Genomic DNA, 26,885 nt, shown 5'->3' with positions numbered 1-26,885 from the left:
ATAGTGTAATTGCACACACACCACGAAAGGTGTTGAAGTGTTGGAAAACTCTCTTCTCAAGAGGAAACACTACATCACTTGGTTTTGCTTTGTGGACTACACTCGCTATTTCCCAGGTCAGTATTTCAGTAGCTGTTTTATAAAAAGGCCTTGAAATAAACCTGAAGCCTATTTATCTTCTTTTTTCTATTCTTTGTGTGCAAATAAATCAGCCTCCAACCTGGCACTTCTCGAGTAATGTTTCTACAATGTATTTTTAAATTATTTTTTGATCCTAAAAAAAGCAGTACTGGTCAGTCCTAATGACCACAGGCAAATCCATGGTTTGGCACACCTGTGAAGACCTACAGCTGACAGGAGGATCATGGGACCAAACTTAACTTAAGGCTTTGCTGCCTTATGTTTTGCAGAGCTCATGTTTCACAGGCTTTAAATAACTGGAGCTATGAAAACACTCTTTATGCCTTAACTTTCTACACCAAAAATGGTTTACCTTGGTTAGCGCTTCACTTAATCTGATCACTGAAAACTGCACTGCCCTCAATTAACTAATTCAAGGTAAGAACATGTTTTTTTCTGGAAGGATGAAAGTCTTTAGGGTAGGATTAGTGAGGCCCATTAATTTTTGAAATTAAATGCTGTCCTTTTGCTTTCCCATATCTGGATTCTGCATTTCCACCAAAGACAGAAGTAAACATCTCTATTGCGTAAGATAGCTAGCTCTAGCCTGAGCACAGCCCATGGAAATTTGCCCTTGCAGAGTTAATACAAGTCCTCCCATGTGAGATAGGAATGGCTCTGAAGCTAACATTTCATTTTTTACCACTGCCACTTAAAACCCTCTTACATTTTCTGTCATTAATCCATACCCTCGTCAGGACCTTGAGTGCACCATCTGGCCTTATTTTTTCTGGCCGTCTCCCCTGGGACCTCAACCTCTGTGCCCCTTCCCAGGAGCCGCACTGAAGCTGAGCTATACCGTGGGCTAGTGGGGGCCAGTGGCATCCCAGGCTGCTCCCGGCTCGCTGCCTGCCCTTCCTGCACTGAGCTGGGACCTGCCCACCCCATCCTGCTGGTCACTGGGCTGGTGGTGGGACTTGCTACTGCCAGCAGCCCTGCCCTGCAGGCTGTGGGGTGCTGTGGGGCTATGTCTGCATCAGAGAGGGCAATGCCCTTGGGTCATGGCCACCCTCAGCTCCCTGATTGCCTTCCCTGATGGAGGAGCCTTGCTCTTGCTGCTCTCCGACAATGCTGATGATCAAATCTGCTCTAAGTACTGACATGCCATTTGCAGAAACAGTTCCTTTTGGTGCTCTGCTGCCAGTCTTGCTTTTGAACTGCTACACAGAGGATCATTTCCTTCATTGTTCTCTACTTAGAAAAGCTTTTGGAATAGCTTCTTCAAAAGTACCATATAAAAGCATTACTGAATCCAATCTAGTCCCATATTCAACAAAATCTACAGCAAATATGCTCTGTGAAAATACTACTAATTGCATTTTTGCATGCTATTTGCTAAAATAAAGTCTCCATACCATTATACCAGTTTCTTCACAGTTTCAGAGTTTTTCCTCCTTTTGTTACTCTATCAAAGGTAAAGCAATGACCTGAAATGCATGCTCCCAAGATCAGATAGGGAATGTCTTCTATTCTTGCCAATCTCACCACTTGTTCTGGTCAATAAATTGTCTTTCTGAGCCTTTTTTGCTTAAATGAACAATGACAAGAAAAGGTCACTGAACTAAGGCAGTGGTAACGTAAAAATCAGACTGTGAACTGGGTTTTGAATGGGCAGCTTTTCTGACTCCTCTATTGGCTTTTGCCTTCATATATTCTAGCAGAGGCAACAGGGGAAACTTCTGCTTCTGGCACAAGTGTCAGAAGAGATGTTGAAAGTCATGAGATCATCTGTTGGGATAATCCTGTATGAAGAGAAGATCACCATACAGAGTGGATCCACTTTTTGAGCTGAATTCTCTCAATAAGTAATTATGTAGCAGATCACAACACAGCTGAATTGGATTAACTTGTAAGGCTGATTGAGGAAGAATTCCCAACAACACAGAAGACAGGAGGTAATAATGTAAGAAGTCATTTATGCCAATTAGAATGAACTGGCAGATGAAGTGAGGGCCTAAAATGGCTGCATGGCAGTGAAAATTTCATGTCCTGGTGACAAAGCCATTTCAAAGAAGAAGGAAGGAAGGAAGGAAGAGGTAGGCTATTGCACACCCAGCCTCTGACCTGCAGCAGAAGGACTTTGCACAGCACTGCAAGAGATGGAGCACTAGCAGATGTTCATTTTTGCCCTCAGCTCTGTATATTCCTTGCTATTTAAAGTAAAAAAGCTCTTAATTTTTTAATCTTTTTATGTCTTCTATGTTACATGTTTCAGTTAACACTTGCCCAAAAAACAGTGAATTGTAAACATAGTGCCCAGCTGCTGTAACACCAATAAGTGGTATTTGTAAGCTACTGCAGGATCTGTTGGTGTCAACATTAGTTATATGGCTTTGGTGGCTGAAGCATGCAAGTTTTAGAAAATGGGCTGCTGGAAAAAGAATCTGTAATTTAAAGGTGTGTATAAAGGCACACTGTCAAAAGCACTTGCCAGAAACACATGGAAAGTACACAGGCCTATTAAGCAGGACATAAATTTAGCAATCGGGAGAGGACTCAGCCGAGCAAGCTATATATACCAGCATTGTGAAACAAGGATTGTATGGTAAGAAGTAATATTTAAGGAGGAAGTCAAAGAACTTGCTTGATACAGGTACACAGATGCACACACACACTCGTATTTTCTACATAAATTGAAAAGCTAGATTTAAAGTCCGATGCTTCAGTGATTTGAACTATTATTTTAATTTTGACTTTTTTCATAATTAAGCAGCAGAGATCACACTGCTATATAGCTTCAGACAATTATTCTGACACTTCTACAGTCTCATCATCCTGCAGTTCTCTCAGTTTTGGCTACATACTCATTACTTAGTTCAATCAGTGATCCAATCAGCAAATTAATGGCTATATCCATTCCAACTCTACAAGGCCAGGGCCATGTTCTGAGACACATCTAAAGAAGTTCAGAGGCTAAATGTTGGTATCCTATCCTCAGGAATATAAAAAAGACTACAGCATCAATGTAAGTGGAATTAACTGCAGTTTGTACCAAAGTACTCTGAACTTACTCGACTCGTCAAGAGAAGAGCCTATACGGATGAGCAAGACAGTCTGAAAGAGAACCAGATGACTAGGTGAAAGGCAACTGAGCCCCATTGCTATTTTAGGATGGAACAGGAACACTGTACGGTGCTGGCAAATACGACACAAGGCCAGTGTGAGAGAGACATCCTTCCAGAGAGGTGTATGCTGGGCAGAGATTACCCTAGGGTCCCTACAAGGGTACCAAATGCCCATCTCTATGCAACTGAATCCCATTCTGCTATCTAAAATCAGGATGAACTGCCACAGCTGCTAACTTCTGTATTATGTAAATACACTATACAGGGAAGCTATGTGACTAAATTTAAGGAAAGCATCTAACTTTAAGGCAACTAAGGTTTATTCACGTAAGTATTAACAATGTAGTCCATAGGATCTCTCATGTATATGTATGTATGTTTTAATGATGAGGGCTGGATAGATTGATCAAGACAATCAGTGAAATTGTCATCCTCGTGGTTCCAGCAAAGCACAAATTAAAACCAACATTTTTTAAAACTGCTTTGAATTTTAGCTATGCTGATAAAACCAGAGGAAACTTTCCAATGGCTATTTAACTGAAGTTGACTCTGCCTCTTTACCCTAACTGAACAGTAATGTCTGGAGATAAGGATTAGTACTGTGATTAATGTTCAGGTATAGCATGCAGGAAACAAACGACTTCTCCAGCTTCCCTACAGAGTGTTCGGCTTTGGGAAAGTCAATGAATTATGTCATGCCTGTATTTACTAATCAATAGACAGTGATGGAATATGCTTGCCTCATGGGATCGATCCAATGTTAAGCTGATTTATTTTTATTGATGCTTTCAGAATCCCAAACGTGCTATGTAAATCCAAAGAATTAAAATATACGAATCTCTGGCAATTAACATATTGGTGAAGGTATAAATAACTCATTGGTGTTGTACAAAGTTATTATGCACAGAATTATCTCAGTATATCCTAAAACTTAAATTAACTGTATGAATTATAGATGTTAAATGACAAATGTAAAAAGTAACACTGCAGCATCATATACAATTAAAGGACATAACTCTCGACTAGGAAAAGATAATAAAAGGTGGAGCAAAAGTTTTGAAGATCCTGCCACCACTGACACTGCCTACCTCACATGGGCAGAATAGTTCAAGCAGAGATAACTGAGTGTCTCACAGTTGAACAGTAGATTCACACAGCCTAAATTCAATTTTTTTATTTGCTATTTGGCACATATAGCCCCAGATATACGTTCTTGGTACTGTAAACATCATTATAAAGTGAGCATTAAATATGAAAAAAAAAATCAAAATCCAAACATAGAAACGGAGAAACAGAGTAAAAGCAAAGCAGCATACTTCCTACCAATTTCCTATTAAAAAAAAAAAAAGTAAAAACAAGAAAGATAAAATGTGATCTCAACAGAGTTTAGAAATAGTCTTAAAAACTACTTACCTCTTATACTAATAAGAATGATCTTGAATTGGCATCATGAGTGCGGTAAAGATAAATATTCTGTCCTGGGTTTTATACCCCACACCAGATGTATGCAGGGCCAAGTACTAAAGACCATGAAATATAGACATCTAGGCCAGGTTTTTCAAAAGCTTTTGCCAGGGAACTGGCAGTCTGAGAGGCTAAAAGCCTTTTTGGCTTTTCAAGCATTCAAGACACTTCTACAGATTCATAGATGTTAAGCTCAGAAGAGAATGCATGCACTCTAGAACATCACCTGGTAACTCTTGAACAGGAGGGAATAGTTGTCACCATTTTCCTAATTAACACAATCATGCCAAATAACTTGCAGATTAATTAGAACAAATATTTATAAAAAGAACAACTACCTTATGTAGAAATTTTTGTGTAATAATTAACTACTTTCATATGAATGGTTGGTTACAATCATTGTAAAAATGCTTTATCTCAATTCCAACCTAAGTTAAAAAAAAAGTTTCATCTGCTGAGTCTTTTAATAACTTTGTCTTCTAAAATAAAAGACAATCTATTAATGGTAAGAACCAGTGAGATCTGTGATGAAGTCGCCACTGCTTTATCTCTAACAAGGTAATTCGCTCTTTGTGTAGCAAGTTTTTCAGCTCCTCGGTGTTTTGTCACTTACTCAAATCCACTATGGCTTCCAATATCTTTTTTCAATATTACATAAACCTGCATATTATGTGTTTCCTGAAGGCAGGGTGGACACTTCATTGCATGATTATGTAGAGCTGGATTTTAAAAAGCATCTAATGAACCACACAGAAGTGTCAACCTTGTGAGGCAGTCATCTTTGAGGCGCAACTGACACAAGCAGCATATTCCAAAAGATGTCTGTATTTCATTCCTCCATCCCTCCATCTCCCAGCTGAGCCAAGAGGATATGAGGTGGCACACATGCCGCAGACTCATCTGACTTCTTTTCCACTAAACACAGCTATTCCCTCTAAGCAACACACTGGGGGAAACAGGAATTTTTAAAACCTTTATTTTAGTCATTTAATACAGTTTTTGATACAGGTCCGGTCCCACGGGGTTCCATCTGCAAAAGATTTTTTAAGAGCATATGACTAACTGTACAAAGTGAGACAAAGATACATGCATTCAGAGGGTGTCCAAAAAACCTTACATATCACTGATTCAGTACAAAAGGCCCAAAGAACACCCATGTGTCTTTTTGAGAGCTGATACAGAGCTCATAGTATAACGTTGAGGACTGAGGACAGGCCATACTGGGGCCATTCGTGGTAACCCCTAAGGAAATCAACTCACCTTTCCCTGTTTTTCATGCAGATTCTTTTATCCATCCTGAGACGGCACAGTCCAGGAGCTCAATGGCAGAAGGTACAGGGCAGAAATCCTGAACAGTTCTGCAAGAGATCTTCCTGATGGAGTCAGACAATTTCCAAATGCCATGGGAAACACAAGAGGAGGAAACACATTACTTCATGACCTCTACCCAAATATAAAATGGTGTCAGAAGCAACATACAAGATATCATCCTGATTTTAATTAAAACACACATGAAAGACAATCACACACTCTTGTCTACTGGAGCACCTCTACACAAAGGTTAGGTGTGTGTCATTGCAGGTGCCTCAACAACAAGAGATATGCTCCTGTTTCATATGTATGATTCCATCAACTTTGGGTCATGGCCACTGGATATGACCGTTCTCATTAGACAAGGGGAAAAAAAGAATAAATAAATAAATAAATGTATAAAAAAAAGCGTGTGTGTGTGTATGTATGTATATGAAGAGAACAGCATGTATCGTTACCCATCAGATCCAGGGAGTAGCTCATGGCATATTCGTGATGAGAAGAGTTAAGAAAACACAGACTGAATAGGTGTGAAGAGACACTGACAGTCTGTGACCAAAGCAGCTGATGAGAAGAAGCACCTATATGGGAAATATTCAGTTGTACCGTGCCAAGATCCAAGCAACAGCTGCAGTATTTCATAGAAACACTGTGAGCTCCAAGAAGCAGCAGCTTAGTAAAAACTCTACAGATGCATATGGAATTCATTGAGTATTAAAATGTTTCATGATATGCCACACTTACATGGGTGGAATGAAAACTCACACCAGTTACAGACCCCTACCTTTGGCTGCATATTTTCATACTTGCTCATGTTTTCATACTCTTTCATCAGTGCCCAGTGAAAAGTAAATGTTGGCCGTTTACACAGTTCTCAAATACCGGTTTCCAGGATCTTTTGCTGATTGCACAAGAATACTGTTCTGTAATACTTGTAGCAGTCAGTGGCTTATTTGTTACCACGTGTTTTGCAAATTATTTTTTTTTTGCAAAATTATCGCTGTCTTTTGACTGTGTTTAATAAACATAACACACATTTCACAGCTTTCAATGCTTACCTACATCACCATCCCCTCCCTGTCTCAATAACTAATGTAAATGCTGCTTTTTTAATTGTTTCTTTGAAGTATTTAAAATCAGTCACTGTTAGATGCGAAATATAAGGCAGGATATTTTGATGAAACATATGGCAGACAAAACCTCAAGCAGACTGACAGGGATTATTGGAGGTTGCCTTTTTTACTCCCTATTCTGCGGGGAATAAGATACTGCTAGAGACCATCTGGGAAATCCACCTAGCAAATCCCTTGTTGTTGCAGGGATCTAAGACATCAGCGATGATTCCAGTACCTCACTTTTTTCCTGTGGCATATTACAGCTGCACCATTGTTTCCTATAAGGCTAAAGGTTATTAATCAGAACTTCATGGACGTTGCGACATTTAGTGAGCTGAACTGTTGCAGATCCTCTTGGAGTAAATGTCTGTTACCTAGGTTGCCATTTCCAGAGGACTGGACTCAGTAACTCAGGTGATTCCTTACAGTCCTCTTTTCTGGTAATTGTATTATTATCTACCTCTACTATTTTGTTCCTAAAAACAAAATTTCAGATAGGTCTTCCTAGGAGCCTTTGGAAGCAAATGGAGGAGAACAGAGGAGAATTAACAGAAAAAGCTGAAGCAGCAAAAAGAAAGATGAAAGAGAACAAAATAAATAGTTCTAAAGTTGAATTCTACTTCTCATTCCTTCCTCTATTAAAAAATTGACCTATTTACTTCTCTCACATCACCTTGCAAATCCAGTTACGTGAATAAGTAAGTATCCAAAAAAAGCATTCAGTGTTCTAGTGTACCTAATTATTCCCAGCAATTGCTACAGAGGGAAAATAGAGAGCACACAAAAGCACAGTTTGAAGGTGTATCAAGTATTCAGCAAGATATTTGACTACTGGCATTCATTCAACAAAAAACAAGATTAGAAAGTGAGATGTCTGTAAGACAACTAATAAAAATTGTATTTATTTTAAAAACTCAGCAATATGTTGTTATAAAAGTAATTAAAGAAAAAAAAAATCTTTGACTTCTTTTCTCCCTTTCTTCAGCAGCTGACTTGGTATATAGAAAAGAATTCAATACCAGAAGAAAAAATTAGGGGTAACATTTCAGGATTACCAACTCCTTGAATAACAATACAGTTTTGGAGGAGTATAATGTGTGTAGAAAGTGGCCAATTACCAAGCCATTCATCACAGATTAGTTCTGAGGATCAGCTCTTCAACCTCTGCATCTGAAAAATAAAAAAATGACAGTTCATTAGCTGTAAATAATATTAAGACTAAACACAATTGCAGAAGGTAGCAATTATTGCTGCCCCATTATATCTTGCTCAATTTACGATCAAATAGTATTTAATCTTCCAAGAGCAAGATTTGCTCTCAGTCTTTTTCTACTTGGTAGAGGAGCTGCGTATGTGATAACAGGAGAAGAAAAAGCTGCAGTGAGCCATTTGACCCGGTAGGACTTCAACACAAATTCAATTTCCTTCCTAATAAAAAACAAAACAAAACAAAACACAAAAGCAAGAGTTACGGATTGAAGATACTCATTGTAACAAGGCCCAGCCTTGAAGGTTATCTGTCAGGAACAAACCCTGTTTGAAGTCAACAGGAATTTGCCTGAAAGGTACAGACTTGGGTTCCCAGGCTGTTGAGTTATAAGTTCTTGGCTGTAAACAGGGAGGGAAGTAGTAATTTCATACACCTTAACTCACCGATTGCAGATGCACTTGATAGCTTTCTCTCTTGTCTGAACAGATGTCCAGCCACTAAAACCAAGTTGGACAAAGTCCTGCATCCCCTCCAGGTACAACTGCTTCTGTTTCAGTATGAGGGATCAATGACTCCAAAGGTGAGTGTGAATGAGGATAGACGGCTGGATCTGTGAGTAATACACATGCAATCTGGAATCAACAGCACCACTGTCTGATACTTGACCAATGTGCACTTGTTCCTTTAAAAAAAAACTTCTGAGGAAATTTATAAAAGGTCACATCAAAAGTTATTCTCTTCCATGCCAGTATAACATTAGCTGGGACTTCATACGCATACGGAGCCAGACTGTATTCTCCATTACAGATATGTAAATCTGCAGTAGCATCATCAACTTCAGTCTAATTGATCTGGATTTACATCATTGTAATGAATGCCCTGCAGGAAACCAATTTCATTTTTCAAGAGCTTTCACCGAACATGAAAACCTGCCACTAAATGTACTTCCAATGGGAGGAATTAGACATAGAACTGATGTTTTCATAGACAAAGGACTTTGATGAATGTGACCGTTAAAGAACGCTAGAGCATTCGTATTTTCTGACAAACACTGCACTGATTTTTTCATGCACCTGTAGTTGTCTCTCTTCGTAACATTGTTCTATTTAGCCATTTATTATGGATAACCCCCAAAATCAGAAGATTCAAGTCTGGAAAAAACAGTGCTTTATAAATTCAACTTCTTTTCCATGGAAAAGGCTTATTAAACCATTAAACTAACATCAGGTTTTTGGTACCAAAAAGCTTCTCAGTATCCTATAACAATTCCCCTATCAAAGAGCAGCAAAAAAGAAGACAGACCTTTTCTTCATAGAACTACACTGTTTTCTCCAAACAACCAATAAACTGACTTTTGGAGCTAGAAAATTGTGATTTTCTCAGCTTTCTCATTTTCTAAAAGTAGAGGAAAGTAAAGCCAAGGTGTTTGATAAAATGGTAAAGCAAAATATAAAGGACTCAATCTTTATCTTTGGCCCTGTATGTTAGGGAGTGTTTCGATTGTATAGAGCTCAACGATTGTGATGATGATACGGTTGAGTGTCTATGGGTAAGGATGAGGGGGAAGGCCAACGAGGCAGATATCCTGCTGGGAGTCTGTTATAGACCACCCAACCAGGATGAAGGGGCGGATGAAGTGTTCTACAAGCGGCTGGCAGAAGTCTCTCAATCGCTAGCCCTTGTTCTCGTGGGGGACTTCAACTTCCCGGACGTCTGCTGGAAAGACAACACGGCAGAGAGGAAGCAGTCTAGGAGGTTCCTGGAGTGTGCGGAAGACAACTTCCTGACACAGCTGGTAAGTGAGCCTACTAGGGGAGGTGCCTCGCTCGACCTGCTGTTTACAAACAGAGAAGGACTGGTGGGAGATGTGGTGTTGGAGGCCGTCTTGGGCTTAGCGACCATGAAATGATAGAATTCTCGATTCTTGGTGAAGTAAGGAGGGGGGCCAGCAAAACCGCAACCATGGACTTCCGGAGGGCGGACTTTGGCCTGTTCAGGACGCTGGTTGAGAGAGTCCCTTGGGAGACAGTCCTGAAGGGCAAAGGGGTCCAGGAAGGCTGGACGATCTTCAAGAAGGAAGTCTTAAAGGCGCAGGAGCAGGCTGTCCCTGTACGCCGTAAGAAGAACGGGCGGGGAAGACGACCAGCCTGGCTGAACGGGGAGCTCTTGCTGGGACTCAGGAAAAAAAGGAGAGTTTACCGCTTGTGGAAGAAGGGGCAGGCGACTCAAGAAGAGTACAGGGATCTTGTTAGGTCGTGCAGAGAATAAATGAGAAAGGCAAAAGCCCAGCTAGAACGCAATCTGGCTGCTGCCATTAAAGACAACAAAAAAAGCTTTTACAAATATATTAATGACAAGAGGAGAACCAGGGAGAATCTCCATCCCTTATTGGATGCGGGGGGGAACATTGTCACCAAGGATGAGGAAAAGGCTGAGGTACTCAATGCCTTCTTTGCCTCAGTCTTTAACAGGCAGAGCAGTTATCCTCAGGGTATTCAGCCCCCTGAGCTGGAAGACAGGGACGGCGAGGAGGATGAACCCCCCATAATCCAAGAGGAAGCAGTCAACGACCTGCTACACCACCTGGATGCTCACAAGTCTATGGGGCCGGATGGGATCCACCCGAGGGTGCTGAGGGAGCTGGCGGAGGTGCTCGCCAAGCCACTCTCCATCATTTATCAGCAGTCCTGGTTAATGGGGGAGGTCCCGGACGACTGGAGGCTTGCCAATGTGACGCCCAACTACAAGAAGGGCCGGAAGGAGGATCCGGGGAACTACAGGCCTGTCAGCCTGACCTCGGTGCCGGGGAAGATTATGGAGCGGCTCATCTTGAGGGTGCTCACAAGGCATGAGCGAGACAACCAGGGGATCAGGCCCAGCCAGCACGGGTTCATGAGAGGCAGGTCCTGCTTGACCAACCTGATCTCCTTCTATGACCAGGTGACCCGCCTAGTGGATGAGGGAAAGGCTGTGGATGTGGTCTACCTGGACTTCAGTAAGGCCTTTGACACCGTCTCCCACAGCATTCTCCTAGAGAAGCTGGCGGCTCACGGCTTAGACAGGTGTACTCTGCACTGGGTCAAAAACTGGCTGGACGGCTGGGCCCAGAGAGTTGTGGTGAATGGAGTTCAATCCAGTTGGTGGCCGGTCATGACCGGTGTTCCCCAGGGCTCAGTACTGGCGCCGGTTCTGTTTAATATCTTTATCAATGATCTGGATGAGGGGATCGAGTGCACCCTCAGTAAGTTTGCAGACGACACCAAGTTGGGCGGGAGTGTTGATCTGCTCGAGGGTAGGAAGGCTCTGCAGAGGGACCTGGACAGGCTGGATCGATGGGCCCAGGCCAACTGTATGAGGTTCAACAAGGCCAAGTGCCGGGTCCTGCACTTGGGCCACAACAACCCCATGCAGCGCTACAGGCTTGGGGAAGAGTGGCTGGAAAGCTGCCCAGCAGAGAAGGACCTGGGGGTGTTCGTCGACAGCCATCTGAACATGAGCCGGCAGTGTGCCCAGGCGGCCAAGAAGGCCAATGGTATCCTGGCCTGTATCAGAAATAGTGTGGACAGCAGGAGTAGGGAAGTGATCGTGCCCCTGTACTCGGCCCTGGTGAGGCCGCACCTCGAATACTGTGTTCAGTTTTGGGCCCCTCACTACAAGAAAGACATTGAGGTGCTGGAGCGTGTCCAGAGAAGGGCAACGAGGCTGGTGAGGGGTCTGGAGAACAAGTCTTACGAGGAGCGGCTGAGGGAACTGGGGTTGTTTAGCCTGGAGAAAAGGAGGCTGACGGGAGACCTCATCGCTCTCTACAACTACCTGAAAGGAGGTTGTAGCGAGGTGGGTGTCGGTCTCTTCTCCCAAGTAACAAGTGATAGGACGAGAGGAAATGGCCTCAAGTTGCACCAGGGGAGGTTTAGATTGGATGTAAGGAAAAATTTCTTCACTGGAAGGGTTGTTGAGCGTTGGACCAGGCTGCCCAGGGAAGTGGTTGAGTCCCCATCCCTGGAGGTATTTAAAAGACGAGTAGATGAGGCACTTAGGGAAATGGCTTAGTGGGTGGTGGTGTTGGGTCGACGGTTGGACTCGATGATCTTAGAGGTCTTTTCCAACCTCAATGATTCTATGATTCTACAATGAGACCAACCTATAAAAACCCTATATATGAAGTAAGAATTAATAGGGAAAGAGAAAACCGGCTAGTTTGTCTCACTCTTGTGTAGGTGAGTGCATAGGAAAAAATGAGGAGATCACAACACTCCTTGCATACACTTTTTGTTCTCCTTTCATTAATGTTCTCCATGCATAGGAGAAGAGAAGGGGCCTATGTCCTTCCATTGTAGTGTATCTATCTCCCAAGGAGCTGTGAAAAACACTGGCATGCCTGCTACCTTTCCACAAACCTGAGTATAGCAGAGAAAGAAAAAGATACCTACTTCAACAGAACATTTGAGCCTGCCTTCACACACCAAAGATATGAGATGCAATCAAAAGACGTTGTAGTCTTGTATCACCTACACATGATGGCAGCAGGGGTGGATTTTCACCTTCAGTTCACTTCTATCATATTTACTTTTGAATCGCAGTACAAACTATTTCCAAGGATTTAGTGAAAAGCAGTGATGATGGAATCCATTGGATAACAATTAGGGCACAGCTGGAAGTCACCATCCTCTCCTTGGTTCTGTGGTTGGAATGGTGGAAGCAGGCTGGACCCTTGTGGAGCTGCAGGCTTAGTCTGTGCTGATATCTTGCTGCTCCACAGGGTGCGTATCATGCTGGCTTTGCATTCTGCCCCACTCTTATGTTGTTGTTTGCTCAAAATCTAGTTGCCATTAACTAGCATGACATGTTCTGCCTATATGTTTCATCAGACTTTGCTTCCCTCCTCATAGGTTATTCATTACAGTAGCAAACAGAATTTCATGCTAAACCTCTTCCTAGTCTTAACAATTAAGCCATAAAATAAGGCTGTCAAACACCTGGGCTGCAGACTCTTAAGATATTTGCATTAACAAAACAGCAGTCAGTAAAATATGGCATTGCTTTAACACCTTCTATCTGACTATTGAAATGAAATAAAATGTAACAATTAAAACAAACAAACAAAAAAATCTAGTTTCCTCTTATGCCATACCTAGGTAGTGAGATCCAACTTCAAGCATGAGAGATGAGTGAGAAGTTCTGTGGAGAGGATGAGTTGGAGTCAAAAACTCCTTTCTGAAAGGCTTAACTAATTCCCAATCCAGATTCATTACCTGTAACTTGGGCACTTGGCAGCATAAACTAGAAGGGCAAAAGGGTATTTTCTTTGTACCAAAAAAGCCAACATGCAGAGTTTAATGGTATCTGCAAAAGAGGAGGAGACACTTCTATCTTACCCTTTCCAGCTTTCCTTCCTGCTTAGAGCTGAGGTAACCATATCATATAAGCACCATATGACAATGCTCCAATTCAGCTGAAACCTATCTATGCCACTTGAATATAAATAATGAGTGATGATGAAAGAAAAAAAAGAGAAATGTTTTAGTTATGAAAAAAAAAGAAATAAAAAACCAAAAAAATAAATAATGTCTCCAACGCTGTTCCTCAACACGCCAAATTCCCACAGTCTGCATTTTACCTCTTGCTTCAAGTAGATGCACACCTGTTTCACATTTCATTAAGAAAATTTTTTAATAAATTACTTCCCGAGTGACTCAATAAGCTACTATCGGTCTATGTAAAAGCCCACTGTAACTCCTGAGGACTCCACTTGCTTTGGAAAAAGCTATACGTGCTCTTATATTCTGAGCACTTCCCCAGGCAAACCTGCAGACAAAAATACAGGCAGAGGGGAACTAGACAGACAGTGACTTCACATGCCTCAGAGACACAATGTCAGATGTGATGATGTTCACTGGATACTAGGAATGACCTTTCACATTTTACCAAGATACAATCATATCTTTAAAAAGGAGAGAGTGAGAAAGAAACACATTGAAACTCTACCTTACTCCTCAGAGATGGTGTCTATCTGTGGCTAAATTCACGTGCACTTTTGGAAACCAGCTGGACTCATGATGCACCATCAGATTACAGCAGGCTTATCTCTATATTTGTTTATTCGGATCAGGCTGCTAGGATGGTTGTGCCTAGTTCCCTTCAGTAACGATGAGCTCCAGAAAAGCAGATGTTACAAGATGCTACTGCTGGACTAACCACCAAAGATGACTAAAGTTTTAACAAGAGCGGCATGCAGGAACTTCAAATGACTCTTCACCCAGGATCTCACATATGCTCTGGCTTTCAGATCCCATGCAAGGTTACGGTCTTTAAATACCTTCTTAGAGTGGGACCTGTCTTAAAAGTGGACAGCCTGCCAGGCTAACCTGCCGTAGTGTAATGCATCCATTACAACAGCAGTTTGAAGTTGCAATAGTTGGGAGCAAACAGCCCCTGGCAGTGGCCCATGACAATAACACTGTTCTTTACATCAGGCTGAAGAAAAAAGCTCAAGAAACACTTCAAAAGCCCATCATTAAAGGAGTGACAGAAAGTAAGATCTTCCTTTTAGAAACTACATGAAAGTCCTGCCTTGTTTTGAACCACTGTAACTATAATGACATGCACATTAGAATGCAGTATTATAATTAAAGGTCACTATATGCAGCAATCATTATTTACTGTTCTCTCCTTTAAAACTGTGCTTTTCTTTTCAGACTTAGAGAAAAATTATTTATCTTGTGCACTTCTCCACGCAGCCAATTACACACTCGAGCTAAACATAATGCATATTAACTTAGCCTACCATACACCCAGAGGGTCTGGAGGTGTCCGATTTTTCTATCAGAAATTTTGTCTGGTAGAAAGAAAGAAGACATTAACCAACTGTCCACAATTAGTAGGTATCTGGACAAAATGGACACATGGTGTGTGTCCTCCTTGTTACCTCACTTTAATGCATCTCCTAAGCATTCAGGATCAGTAGCACATGTTTCGATCTGGGAAATCCCAAAGAGTTTTGCATATTAGGAACGTCCTTTGCAATACAGACATAATGAGCTATTTATGAATCCAGGTAAAATACATGGCACAATATAAGTATGGCTGGTTAGCTCAAAAACCTGTTTTCCCATACTGTACCACAACAACCTTGTCATCCAACCGCAGAAGAAACAAAGTCATTTAAAAGCAGTGGGCTTGCTGTATTTCATTAAATAAATGATGTGGAAGAGATAAAGCTATATAATGACTTTTCAAAATAAAATATATGGTCTAGGAAAAAGCAGTAACACAAGAATCAGAAATCAAAAATCTCAGTGCTACAGAGACTTCACCATGGTCATACAGAAACCCAACAGTCTCACACGTAAGTATATAATGATCTAAAATAATTTATATGTGCACTTAACTATTTGAATTCATAGAACTGCATTTGCAGAGCATTTATAGATGAGTACTTTATGTCTTTTGTAGTACAAAGACCCAGCCCTATTAAGTAAATTCATGTATATATTTTTGCAGCTATACAAAATTTCACTGACTTCAGTTTAGTCCTAAATAGTTGTAGAAAGTTCTACTGCCACGAATATCTGAGTCTTACTGGAGGATCAGTTCCCTAATATCAGTTTAATAAAACTGTGTATATATACACACATATGCATATATACATACATACTTACATATATATATTTAAGACTATGAAAACCCATTTCTTCCTTGCATAACATTTTTTCAGTGAATGGTAAAACATTTTGGACCAGATTTTAAGGTTATGTTACAATTTGGCAACTCCCTCCACTGCACTCAGCATGTGGTCTTTTTACACAAAGAAGAGGTTACCACACATACTCACTGCCTGAAACTGAGGATTCAAAGAGTAAAGTTACACTGTCCACTGCAACGTGATTCTTGTTTAAAGTGTTATCAACATCGGTTTTAAAAGTCATATTCTGAAGTGACTGAACAGAGCATTCTTTAAATAATATACCCTAGTAGTTTGAAAAGTTGAATTAAAATTTATTCACAGGGTTATCTAATCTCCAGTTATTCATCAGAGTCTTTTCAGACAAGAAAACTTGATTTATTATTCCCAAAAAACTACATTTCTTACAAATCACTAATGACTTCATCTGTGTACATTAGAGAGGCCTGATTTTAGGAAAATGTTAAGTATTCCTGTTTTGACATCCAAGACTCTTACACAGAATGAGGCCACTAGCCAGCAAACTTTCTATATAGTATAAGCATATAACTGCTTCAAATAGGTATTGACAAGATGAATATTCTAAAAATTGAACTTTCTCAAAGATGTAACCATTTTCAAAAATCATTTACCTATTAGCTGCCAGATTTACAAAGAAAATATGATGGAAAAACTACCATTTTTATGCCAATTGCTTCTTCTGATCATATTTCTGCAGCACGTACAAAATTATCCATCAGAACTGTATTGTCAAATGGTGGAGCCCACCACTGCACATGTGAAGGAAGTATCATTCATGTAAACAGTGTTGTACAGGCAAATACCTATAATGTAGTTTAACAAAACTGCTTGTTTCCAGAAAAAATAAACTCCCTTAAAAAATCTGTGATTTGGTGGAGGAGGTATAATGTGTTGATAATTTTCAACTGAAAAAAGTAATCTTTTGGCTTTTTGTGGCTAGATTCAGCTCTGATGTGTTATCTTTAAACCTAGCAACAGGTCGGAATGGATGCAAGTTGACCAGAGAAACTGTGGCTTCAAATTTAATAAAACATATATGATGCAGTATCCAAAAAGGAGACTCAGACAGAGCAGGTAGGGAACATGTCAGCCAACAGATCTTCCCAGCTCCAGCCCTTTGACTGTGGGTTTCACAGAGTCCTGGCCATTTCAAGCAAGTAACATTTTCTGCAGGCTGAATGGACCATTGTAGAAGCTGGAGGAAGCATAATGAATTACTTCCTGCAATGCTAGCCCAATAATTAAAATATATTTCCCTTCATTTAGAAACCAGATATTTTCTTCACTAACTTCTCACATAACTTTTCTCAATTCCTTGCCACATAAAGATTCCATAAGAGTAGTACAGTGGCATATCAATTGATATTTGGTGAACACTGCAGATGATTTTTCTCATGAAAACATGATTAGGGGTTACGCTAAACACATTTGCTTACCCATCACTACCAATGATGCCATTATTCAGGTCTAATCATGTCTGATAACTGTATAACTGTGAATGGCTGGAGGTTAGACGCTGCAAGAGCACTGGGAGAATTCCTAGACAACTTCAAGAAACAACCCACATACTTGGTGTACTCTGGGTAAAAAGGATATGTGAGAGGTGGCTCCTAGTAAACTGTAGTACTCTGTTAACCTTACCTGTTCTTTATTTTGTTTCCTTTTTGGCAGAGAGTTAGAGTTCTGGCTAGTTCCTTGTGAAACCTTTGCCCAAGTGCATTCAGTGGGTACTGCACACAACTAGGAGTTTGATCTTCTGCATTGTTCAAAATTAATCAGCTCAGTAATGGCCAGAACATTGGCCCCTCTTCTGGAGGGGCCCAGTCACCTGAATCACCAGGGGGAGGCAAGAGGACCTCCTTGATCAGGTCTAGGGCTTGTAAAACATTCTCTGACTCTTTAGCTTGTAAGATACTGCTTTAAGGTAAAACAGTAGTAATGATTTATATGAGTCTGTATGTATGCATATGAAACACTGAGATGCTGTACAGTCCCATTCTATTCTAATACATTGATGGTTTTTGTTCCTTCTAAAAATATTCTATAACTTTTTTTAAATTTAAAAAGAGTAGAATTCATCTGTAAAATATGAAATTGGCCACAAAAACATTCTTTTACTCTACACTGAGCTTCCAAATCATCTCTGACAAATTTTTGTTATCCCAGGAGTGTGTTCTTCCTGAAGTCTTCACTCCGTATTTAATAATCTTTACTGCATACCTAATAAATCATATACTTAAATGAACTGTAAACATCAACATGAGTTTCACTAGGACAAAAAGGGGAGACAAATCTGCATATTGTTGGCAGTATAGAGTGGGTAGGATGACAGTGAGTGATGAAAGAATATATCGATGTGGGGGATGATTCAGGCCTCCTAAAATTTGTAGAATAACAAAAATGAGATGGCTTTGATTGTCATCTCAATTCATTAGAAACAGATTTTTAACACTTTTTGATACATTTTTTTGCATTTGAGTTGGAACTGATTAAAATTGGAAATGTAACATTAGGCTATGTTCTTGTCTTAGCTATAAATGAGTTCCACATTAAAACTCCTCCCTTTCTTCACCAACCTTATTTGTGTATTTGCAAGAGTAATGGCAGAAGCAGCAAGGGACCTCAGGCAAAAGAGTCTGTGTATCTATCAATATTTGGGTGACTGGTTTATAAAAGGTTCATTGGAACAATGTGCCCTAGAGCAAATGAAGATACCGTTCATATTAGCCAATTTGGGACTCACTATGCAACAGTCAAAGTACTGAGTAAATCCAGCACTGGAGTGTATACACACTCTGAGACTAGAGCTATTCAGAACACTTCCAATAAAATGAGAATTAGTGGAAGCAAAAATATTCCATGCAGATAAACAGGTTTTCATAAAGATTTTATGGAGAAGGTTTTGGGATACATAGAATCATAGAATCGTTTAGGTTGGAAAAGACCTTTGAGATCATCAAGTCCAACCATTTACCTAGCACTGCCAAGTCCACCACTAAACAACGTCCCTAAGCACCACATGTACGCATCTACCTCCAGGGGATGGTGACTCAACCACTTCCCTGGGCAGCCTGTTCCAATGCTCGACAACCCTTTCAGTGAAGAAATTTTTCCTGATATCCAATCTAAACCTCCCCTGCCGCAACTTGAGGCCATTTCCTCTCGTCCTATCGCTTGTTACTTGCGAGAAGAGATTGATACCCACCTCACTACAACCTCCTTTCAGGTAGTTGTAGAGTGTGATAAGGTCTCCCCTCAGCCTCCTTTTCTCCAGGCTAAACAACCCCAGTTCCCTCAGCCGCTCCTCATAAGACTTGTGCTCTAGACCCTTCACCAGCTTCGTTGCCCTTCTCTGGACACGCTCCAGCACCTCAACGTCCTTCTTGTAGTGAGGGGCCCAAAACTGAACACAGTATTCGAGGTGCGGCCTCACCAGTGCCGAGTACAGGGGCACGATCACTTCCCTACTCCTGCTGGCCACACTGTTTCTGATACAGGCCAGGATGCCATTGGCCTTCTTGGCCGCCTGGGCACACTGCCGGCTCATGTTCAGCCGGCTGTCGACCAACACCCCCAGGTCCTTTTCCGCCAGGCAGCTTTCCAGCCACTCTTCCCCAAGCCTGTAGCGCTGCATGGGGTTGTTGTGGCCGAAGTGCAGGACCCGGCACTTGGCCTTGTTGAACCTCATACAATTGGTCTGGGCCCATCGATCCAGCCTGTCCAGGTCCCTCTGCAGAGCCTTCCTACCCTCGAGCAGATCAACAATCCCGCCCAACTTGGTGTCGTCTGCAAACTTACTGAGGGTGCACTCGATCCCCTCATCCAGATCATTGATAAAGATATTAAACAGAACCGGCGCCAGTACTGAGCCCTGGGGAACACCGCTCGTGACCGGCCGCCAACTGGATTGAACTCCATTCACCACAACTCTTTGGGCCCGGCCATCCAGCCAGTTTTTTAGCCAGCGAAGAGTATGCCCATCCAAGGCAGGAACAGCCAGTTTCTCCGGGAGAATGCTGCTGGAAATGTTGTCAAAGGCCTTACTGAAGTCCAGGTAGACAACATCCACAGCCTTTCCCTCATCCACTAAGCCGGTCACCTGGTCATAGAAGGAGATCAGGTTGGTCAAGCAGGACCTGCCTTTCATATATCTATGCTGACTGGGCCTGATAACCTGGTTGTCCTATACATGCCACGTGATGGCACTCAAGTTGATCTGCTCCATAACCTTCCCCAGCACCGAGGTCAGATTGACAGTCCTCTAGTTCCGCATACCCTCCTTCCAGCCCTTCTTGTAGATGGGCGTCACATTTGCTAACTTCCAGTCAACTGGGGCCTCCCCGGTTAGCCAGGACTGCTGATAAATGATTTGCTAAACTGGAATGGCCAAGAAAGAGAAAGACTAACAACCTCCCATTTGGTCTCCCTTTCTTCTACCCACCAAAACCAGACACTTGACTTAAAAAAACATTTCAAGTTTTTATTTTTTACTCCACAGGCAATGAAGACAGGACTTAAAACTTTACCATAAATAAAAATTGTTCTCTAGACATCAGTCATGTACAATCCCTTTCTGGATATACCTAGAAAAAGTGATTTTCCATATCACTCCTATTTCAAAGCCCTGCAAAAAATGTGGCCATTCAAAGTATATCTATGCTGTCAGGTTATTTTGTAGTGAGCTACTGAAAGCTAGTGACTAGCATTAATAGTATTTGGATCCAGTACTAACATCTGATTATTGCTGCTGTAAAAGTGGTAATCCAGTTGGGAGTTATCAGATAAAAAACAGGGACTTGTCACCAATAAGATCAATGGATAAATTCTATGATACAGGCCATTTCTTCACCCTCCCTACAGTATGCCCTCGTGACAAACACCTTCCTAGAAAGCTAGCAATCTAATCGGTAGGATCTGTCTTTATCTACAATATAACCACCGTCGCTTCTCCTTACTCACATAATGGAAACTACAGAGAAAAGCCCTCAGGGGATTACAGCTTCTTAAAGCAAACTTGTCAGTTTTAATTCAGGTTAGGTGCCTGCATAACACAAACAATCAGGAAGGAACCAAATCAGTTCCTGTCAGATGATGATAATTCACATGTAGTAATTTGCTTGGGCATACACACTTAACATTCATACGGATTCATTCTACAGATACATAATACATGTAATGAGATGGTCATCTATAAATATACATAGATATATGTATCCCAGTATATATACATATATATATGTGTATTACATTACATACATTATATATATATATTTCAAATGGGTAATGTAGACAGTTCTCAATAAATGGACTGATAAAATTCATGCCAGATGGAGAACTGCACTGGTCTTTGTCAGTGTGTCAGCACAATATGTATGCCTATATATATATGTATTCACCCATGTACATCCACATACATTTAATGTACGTATGCATCATATATGTGTAACAGAGCATACAAATCTATGTATAGCATTTGAGTAATGATGTGACAAACATTAGACACATTGCATTAAGCGCTTAGCTGGGAATAACCTTCGGTTTGGCCTCACAAATCTTTTCCTTTTCTAAGCTACACACTTCATATCTGGAGCATGTGGAAGCATCTTACCTTGCTTCCATTTTCTCTTGCCTCCCGTTCCATCTTGAGATCAGAAATTAGGAGAGTCTTGTATTTGTTCTTTCCATTACTGCTGTGATCATCTAGTCTGTATTCTGAAGTCAGCTGAGCAGAGAGGGGACTGTCACTCAGGTTCAGAGGCTGCTCATCCTGCTCCAGATTTGTTTTGCCATTACTGTTGGTTTCTGCCATCTCCCTGCAGTGTGTTCCCCCTGAAGCATTGGAACTGTGTCCCACGGTCTCATTGCCATTAAAACTCTCTGCGGCTGAATCATCTATTAAAAAATATATATTTTCAGTCACATGCCACATCATCATCTCTGTCCAGTTCAAACATAATTTATACCTTCACAATGTTTTTCAAAATAGAATTAAAATGGTTTATATTACTAGCACCAGTACATTTCTGCAAAATGTACACACACACAGCTCTATGTTTTCAAGTCAAAACTTTATGTAAATCCATAAAATATTACTAAGTTAAGGGAAATGATCTGGGCTGACACCTTAGTGTCACTGTGTACACAAAAGATAAGCATCACAAAGGATTTCTAGGGACAAAGTGACAAAGTCTGCCTTAATCCATCTGTCTGTCCATATGTCTATGAATCTATTTAGATTCTTATACCATGCTCATTAATGCAGTATTGCATATTTCTGAAATCAACAGAGATGCACATGGCACTGAGAGAGAATCTAGTTCTCAGGTTTTAAGGGTGCAGAGCAGCATATGTCATATCCATAAACATCCTCTTGCACAGATACGATGTAAATACATCTGATGTATTCACTGCTGGCAGTAGAGATTATACTGGAAAAGTTGACTCCAGAAACAAAGATCCTCTCTTCTTTTTGTTAAAGTGCTCACTCATTGTGTGTCATAATATATTTAAAAATACTGCTCAATAAAGGATTAAATTATCAACCTGAAAGTTACATCTGAAAACTCTGGATGTGTTGTTGTTACCCCTAAGATTTTACAGCTGAAATGTATGATTAACATGTGACTTCACATGTTTATGGGTTTGTGCATCCTGTGTTTGTCAGCACTGGAATTTGCCACCTATGCTACTCCTCAGCCCTTCTTTACTTCTAAACAATCTTTTGGCCAAGAGGCTATCTAGTAAAACAATTCATCCTTCAATGGATTAAATGGCAGCAGAATTTGGCCCTGAATTTGCTTACTTCTTGTTCTCTAAAGCACCTCTTTTTTGGTGACTTACATGGTTTTGCTAATGGTACAAACACCTGCCCAGAGCTCTACAAGCCCATGCTTTTCGCAGACAGTGAAGCTGGAAACAAAACTGGGGGGTTAGCAGCCAGAAATGTGTACAGATTGAAACTGGAGATATGGGATGAGATGGACCTTAATATAACCATCTGCTTTCAGGCCCTTCTAAACAACTCCCATGGAAAAGAAACAAACACATTTAGATACATGTGGAATTTAAAAAGCAACAGGACACATTCTTTAAAGGATGTGCTCAGAAATACTCATGCTTGAAACTACATGATTAATCAAATTGTTGACTCTCCATCATTAATACGGTAAAAAACAACTATTCACCACCCTCAGATAAGAATTTAAAACGTGAAGAAAATACTGTATAAATGGGTAATGATCTACTTCAATTAAGTACTTAGAGAGCCACAGACAAGCCATCACACATCAGTGGCTTGCTTGCTGTACTCATCCAACACTTTTATGTCATAAAGTATACAGGACCGAGCACACATTCTGAACATATTTAATTGCCTTGTTTTGTAAACCTGTAAAAAAAAATCCAGTTTCATGAAAATGCATAATAAAAATCATAATTTAAATGCTTTTATTTAAGGAACATTTTTTTGTTTTACAAAATGCTTTATAATTAATGGCTGCAATAAAAAATAAAGCTATATTTTGGAATGTACCGCTTTTACATTACCTCTTACAAATACAAATGTATATACAATAAAAGACATAACAATCCTAGAATAAGACTTTTAAATGTGTACACCAACCCAACTTGTAACAGAGCAATGGAAATGTTCTGATTTAAAAATCTGGGGCTACTTGAGGATTTCAGCTACATAAATTAGTAAGGTGAGCAGGATTTGTCCTTAATAAACTTTCTATCATGCCCTGAGACTTATGTCTTACAGGGCATAACACATTAAAAAGGTTAAAATTCTACACCCAGTTTCAGAAATAAATATACAATTTTATTATTCTGAACTAGAAAATGGCATTCTAATATAGAGTCTTTAACTTTTTAAAGAAAATAGCCATATTTACAACTCATTTTAAAAGCTCTGAAATATCAGAAAAAAATCCAGATTTCTTTATTTAAGAGAGAAACACTTTGGTTACCACTGATTCTTATTTAGGACTGTTAACAGAGAATAGGCTTCTTGATTATCAGTTTAACAAGTGACAGTTAGTTTCAAATTAATTAAATCAATTACTGAATCGGTCACCGGGTGAGGGATGCTCCTCCCTTTGAAGGGCTCAGAAAATTCCCTGATGTTGGGAGCAAAGAGAGAAACAAGTGAGTCATCAGAGGATGCAAAGAGCCACCTAAAAGCTGGGGGCACTGCCTACCCTGCAGCACACAAGTCTGATCCCTAGCGAACTTCTGTGTGCCGGCACCCAAGTGTCCCGGGTTGCGCAGTGCAGAGGAGCCACTACCAGGACATAGATGGCTAAATGGGAATGATGGAGTAGGAAGAGACCTGTGCCTAGAGCCAGATCCAGGAACAACCAAGTCCAAAGCAAGGCTGTTAGTTTTGGCTTGTAGTCATAAGCAATGATGCTTTTATTTCTTTTTTTTTTTTCCCTGTACAATGAATCATTAACAACTATAATTTACACGTGTGTGAGAATGTTACAGTGCAAAAGGAAAAAAAAAAAAATCTTTTATACTTGTTCTAAAACACAACCATTGAAAAAAATCCTATATGGAGTAAATGTGATCAAGCATTATAATACTTTGAAACAATAATACAGTATTTACACGATTTTGGCTTTCCTTAGCAAGCACTTAGTTACTTGATGGTAAATCTCAGTTTGTACTATAAAGTCAAAAACCTGCTTTTACAGTCATTTAACCTTGCTTGTTAGAAACGGGAACTATTGTCTCTCAGGATAATGTTCCGGAGAATGGCTACAATGGCTATAAATCACACTTTTGCCAAGTAAACATAAATATGTATTGCCATAAGAGATCAAGGAAAAAATAGTGGGTTTGTGCTGGTAGTTCCTTACAGATGTTACCAAGGTAACTAAATTACAAGGTTTAGTACATTTCTCATCCCTGGGCAGCTGGTCTATTTTTGCCAAGAATAAGGCTACTGTAAAGCAAGAGTTTCTGAGGTATCAGAAACACAGACCACATCAGGAATAACTGGTTTTGGGGAAAAAGGCAGGAGGGTCTGGCCCAGGAGAGGAAAGGCATGTTCACCCTCAGATATGGGCAGCCACGGCCCCAACACCTCCCAGCCCCACTCGCCAGCACTGGGCCGAGCCGTCCTGCTCCTGGGCCCTCAGGGACTGCAAGCACACATGGCTGCCGCACAGCTGCCAAGGGGCAAGGCTGGTTTCATGGAGACCTGTCCCTTGGACCACCCTCTCCAGTGGTGACTGCCTCTCCAGGGGGCAGGAGGTGAGATCTCACCTCCTCACTACGCCCGGCATGGCTGGCGAGTGGGGGCTGCACCTAAGCCGGGGCCTGGGTAGGGACTGGCAGTTTGCTTGCACAGCTTTCTCACCTTTATTTATCACAACACCTCAGCAACAATAAACCGCTAACGCTGAAAGCCTGTTCTCTTACCGAATTTTTTTTCCTCCATCTCACAGAGGCAGAGGCGTGGTGGCTTGCGGAGAGCTGAGCGCAGGCCCAGGGGAGCCGAGGCTTTGCCAAGCTATGGCCACCGGCGAGTGTTTCTCCAGGGCAGCTTGCCAACAGCTCCTCTTTCAGGACAAGGGCACCACTAACGGCAGGCACCAAGGGGGAGAGGCCAGGGGCCCACCCCTGGGGCAGCAGAGAAGGCTGCGGGAGCACAGCTGGGGAACATGGTGGCACCCCTGGGACCCACGGACATCGTGGTGGCAGCTGGGGGCTGCCTGGGCCTGGCCCGGCCCCTGCCCCTGCCCCTTGCCGGGGACCCTGCGGAGGCCAGGCCCACCCTGGCCCAGCACACATGGGGCAGCAGCCGTTAACCTGCTGCAGGGCTGCCCTCCTGCAGGAGGCTGAGCAAACCGCAGCAGCCCTCCCTGGGTTCACTCCAGCACTACCGCCAGCTAGCAGTCGCTCCAGGCTCCCTTCCCACAGCTGGCTGATGAGGGGGAGAATAAAACTCTACTGTGATCAGTGTACATCTGGGTACTTGGTACCGATCGCACCACTGACGCAAGGACAGCCTGTTTTCAAAACATGCCTCTTGGTCTGAACCGCCGCCGCAGGGTGGGTTTTATGGGAAGACCTCCAGGGAAGCATGCCACAGGTGCTGGGAGCTGAGAGGGGATGGAGCAGAGGGCTTCCCTGCCCCACGCTGGGTGTCTTGGCAGTCATGAAAGAGGCTGTGGGATGAGCTCACATCTTCATCACCTCCCAGGGCCGCTGCTATCCACAGGCATCAGACATGACAGTAAATGATGGCCTCATCAAACGCTGCTGCTTGCTCAGGGCAGGCCACATGCACAGGAACTGTGGAGTTTTCAAACCCTTACCCCAGCATGCTGGAAGACTGGAAGCACATCTGTTTTTATTACTTAAGCCTGAAAAGGGAGAGTCTGACTGCAAAACATGTATGTGTTTCACTTCTCAAAAACAGCCAGCTGGTGCCTCACCTACGCAGAGATCCTCCTCCAGGGATTAAAGAGCATCACCCCTCAGAGAAAGACTCTAAGAGCAGAGGGAAGGTACCTTTGGATTGGGCAGCAGCTGCCTTCTTGCTGAAGCAAGGAGCACTGTCCAGGCTTAGGCACGGACTTCTCACTCATGGACCGATATTTCTTAAACCTCCTGACGCCAAGACCTCCTTCTCCCACCTTGCACAGAGCTCCACGCTGATCCTCTGCTCTGACCAACACCCTCTGGGCACCTTCAGTCCAAGTATTCTCCATGTTAGGGGTAATTCTCAAAACAAGAACTGCAGTAATTTTCCTACTTCAAGTTAGTTTCTTATTATTCATCACACTGCATTAGAGCTTCCACCTCACCCTTCTAGATCACCTTGA

General features: G+C 41.6%; 1 protein-coding gene across 3 annotated transcripts in view; it reads right to left on the bottom strand.

The window, feature by feature from the left end:
* The window catches only part of NOL4 (nucleolar protein 4), a 206,792-nt gene that overhangs the window by 64,647 nt on the left and 115,260 nt on the right, over positions 1 to 26,885 (bottom strand). For all 3 annotated transcript variants that reach the window (XM_076329767.1, XM_076329768.1, XM_076329769.1), the window contains one exon: positions 21,656 to 21,939. In XM_076329767.1, coding sequence (XP_076185882.1) covers positions 21,656 to 21,939 — 284 coding nt within the window. The remainder of the gene's footprint in view (positions 1 to 21,655; positions 21,940 to 26,885) is intronic.

The sequence above is a fragment of the Aptenodytes patagonicus genome, chromosome 2 (assembly GCF_965638725.1).
Source record: "Aptenodytes patagonicus chromosome 2, bAptPat1.pri.cur, whole genome shotgun sequence".
Taxonomy (NCBI): Eukaryota; Metazoa; Chordata; class Aves; order Sphenisciformes; family Spheniscidae; genus Aptenodytes; species Aptenodytes patagonicus.
The sequence above is the reverse complement of the archived record's forward strand: the minus strand, read 5'-3'. Positions and strand labels throughout refer to the sequence as shown.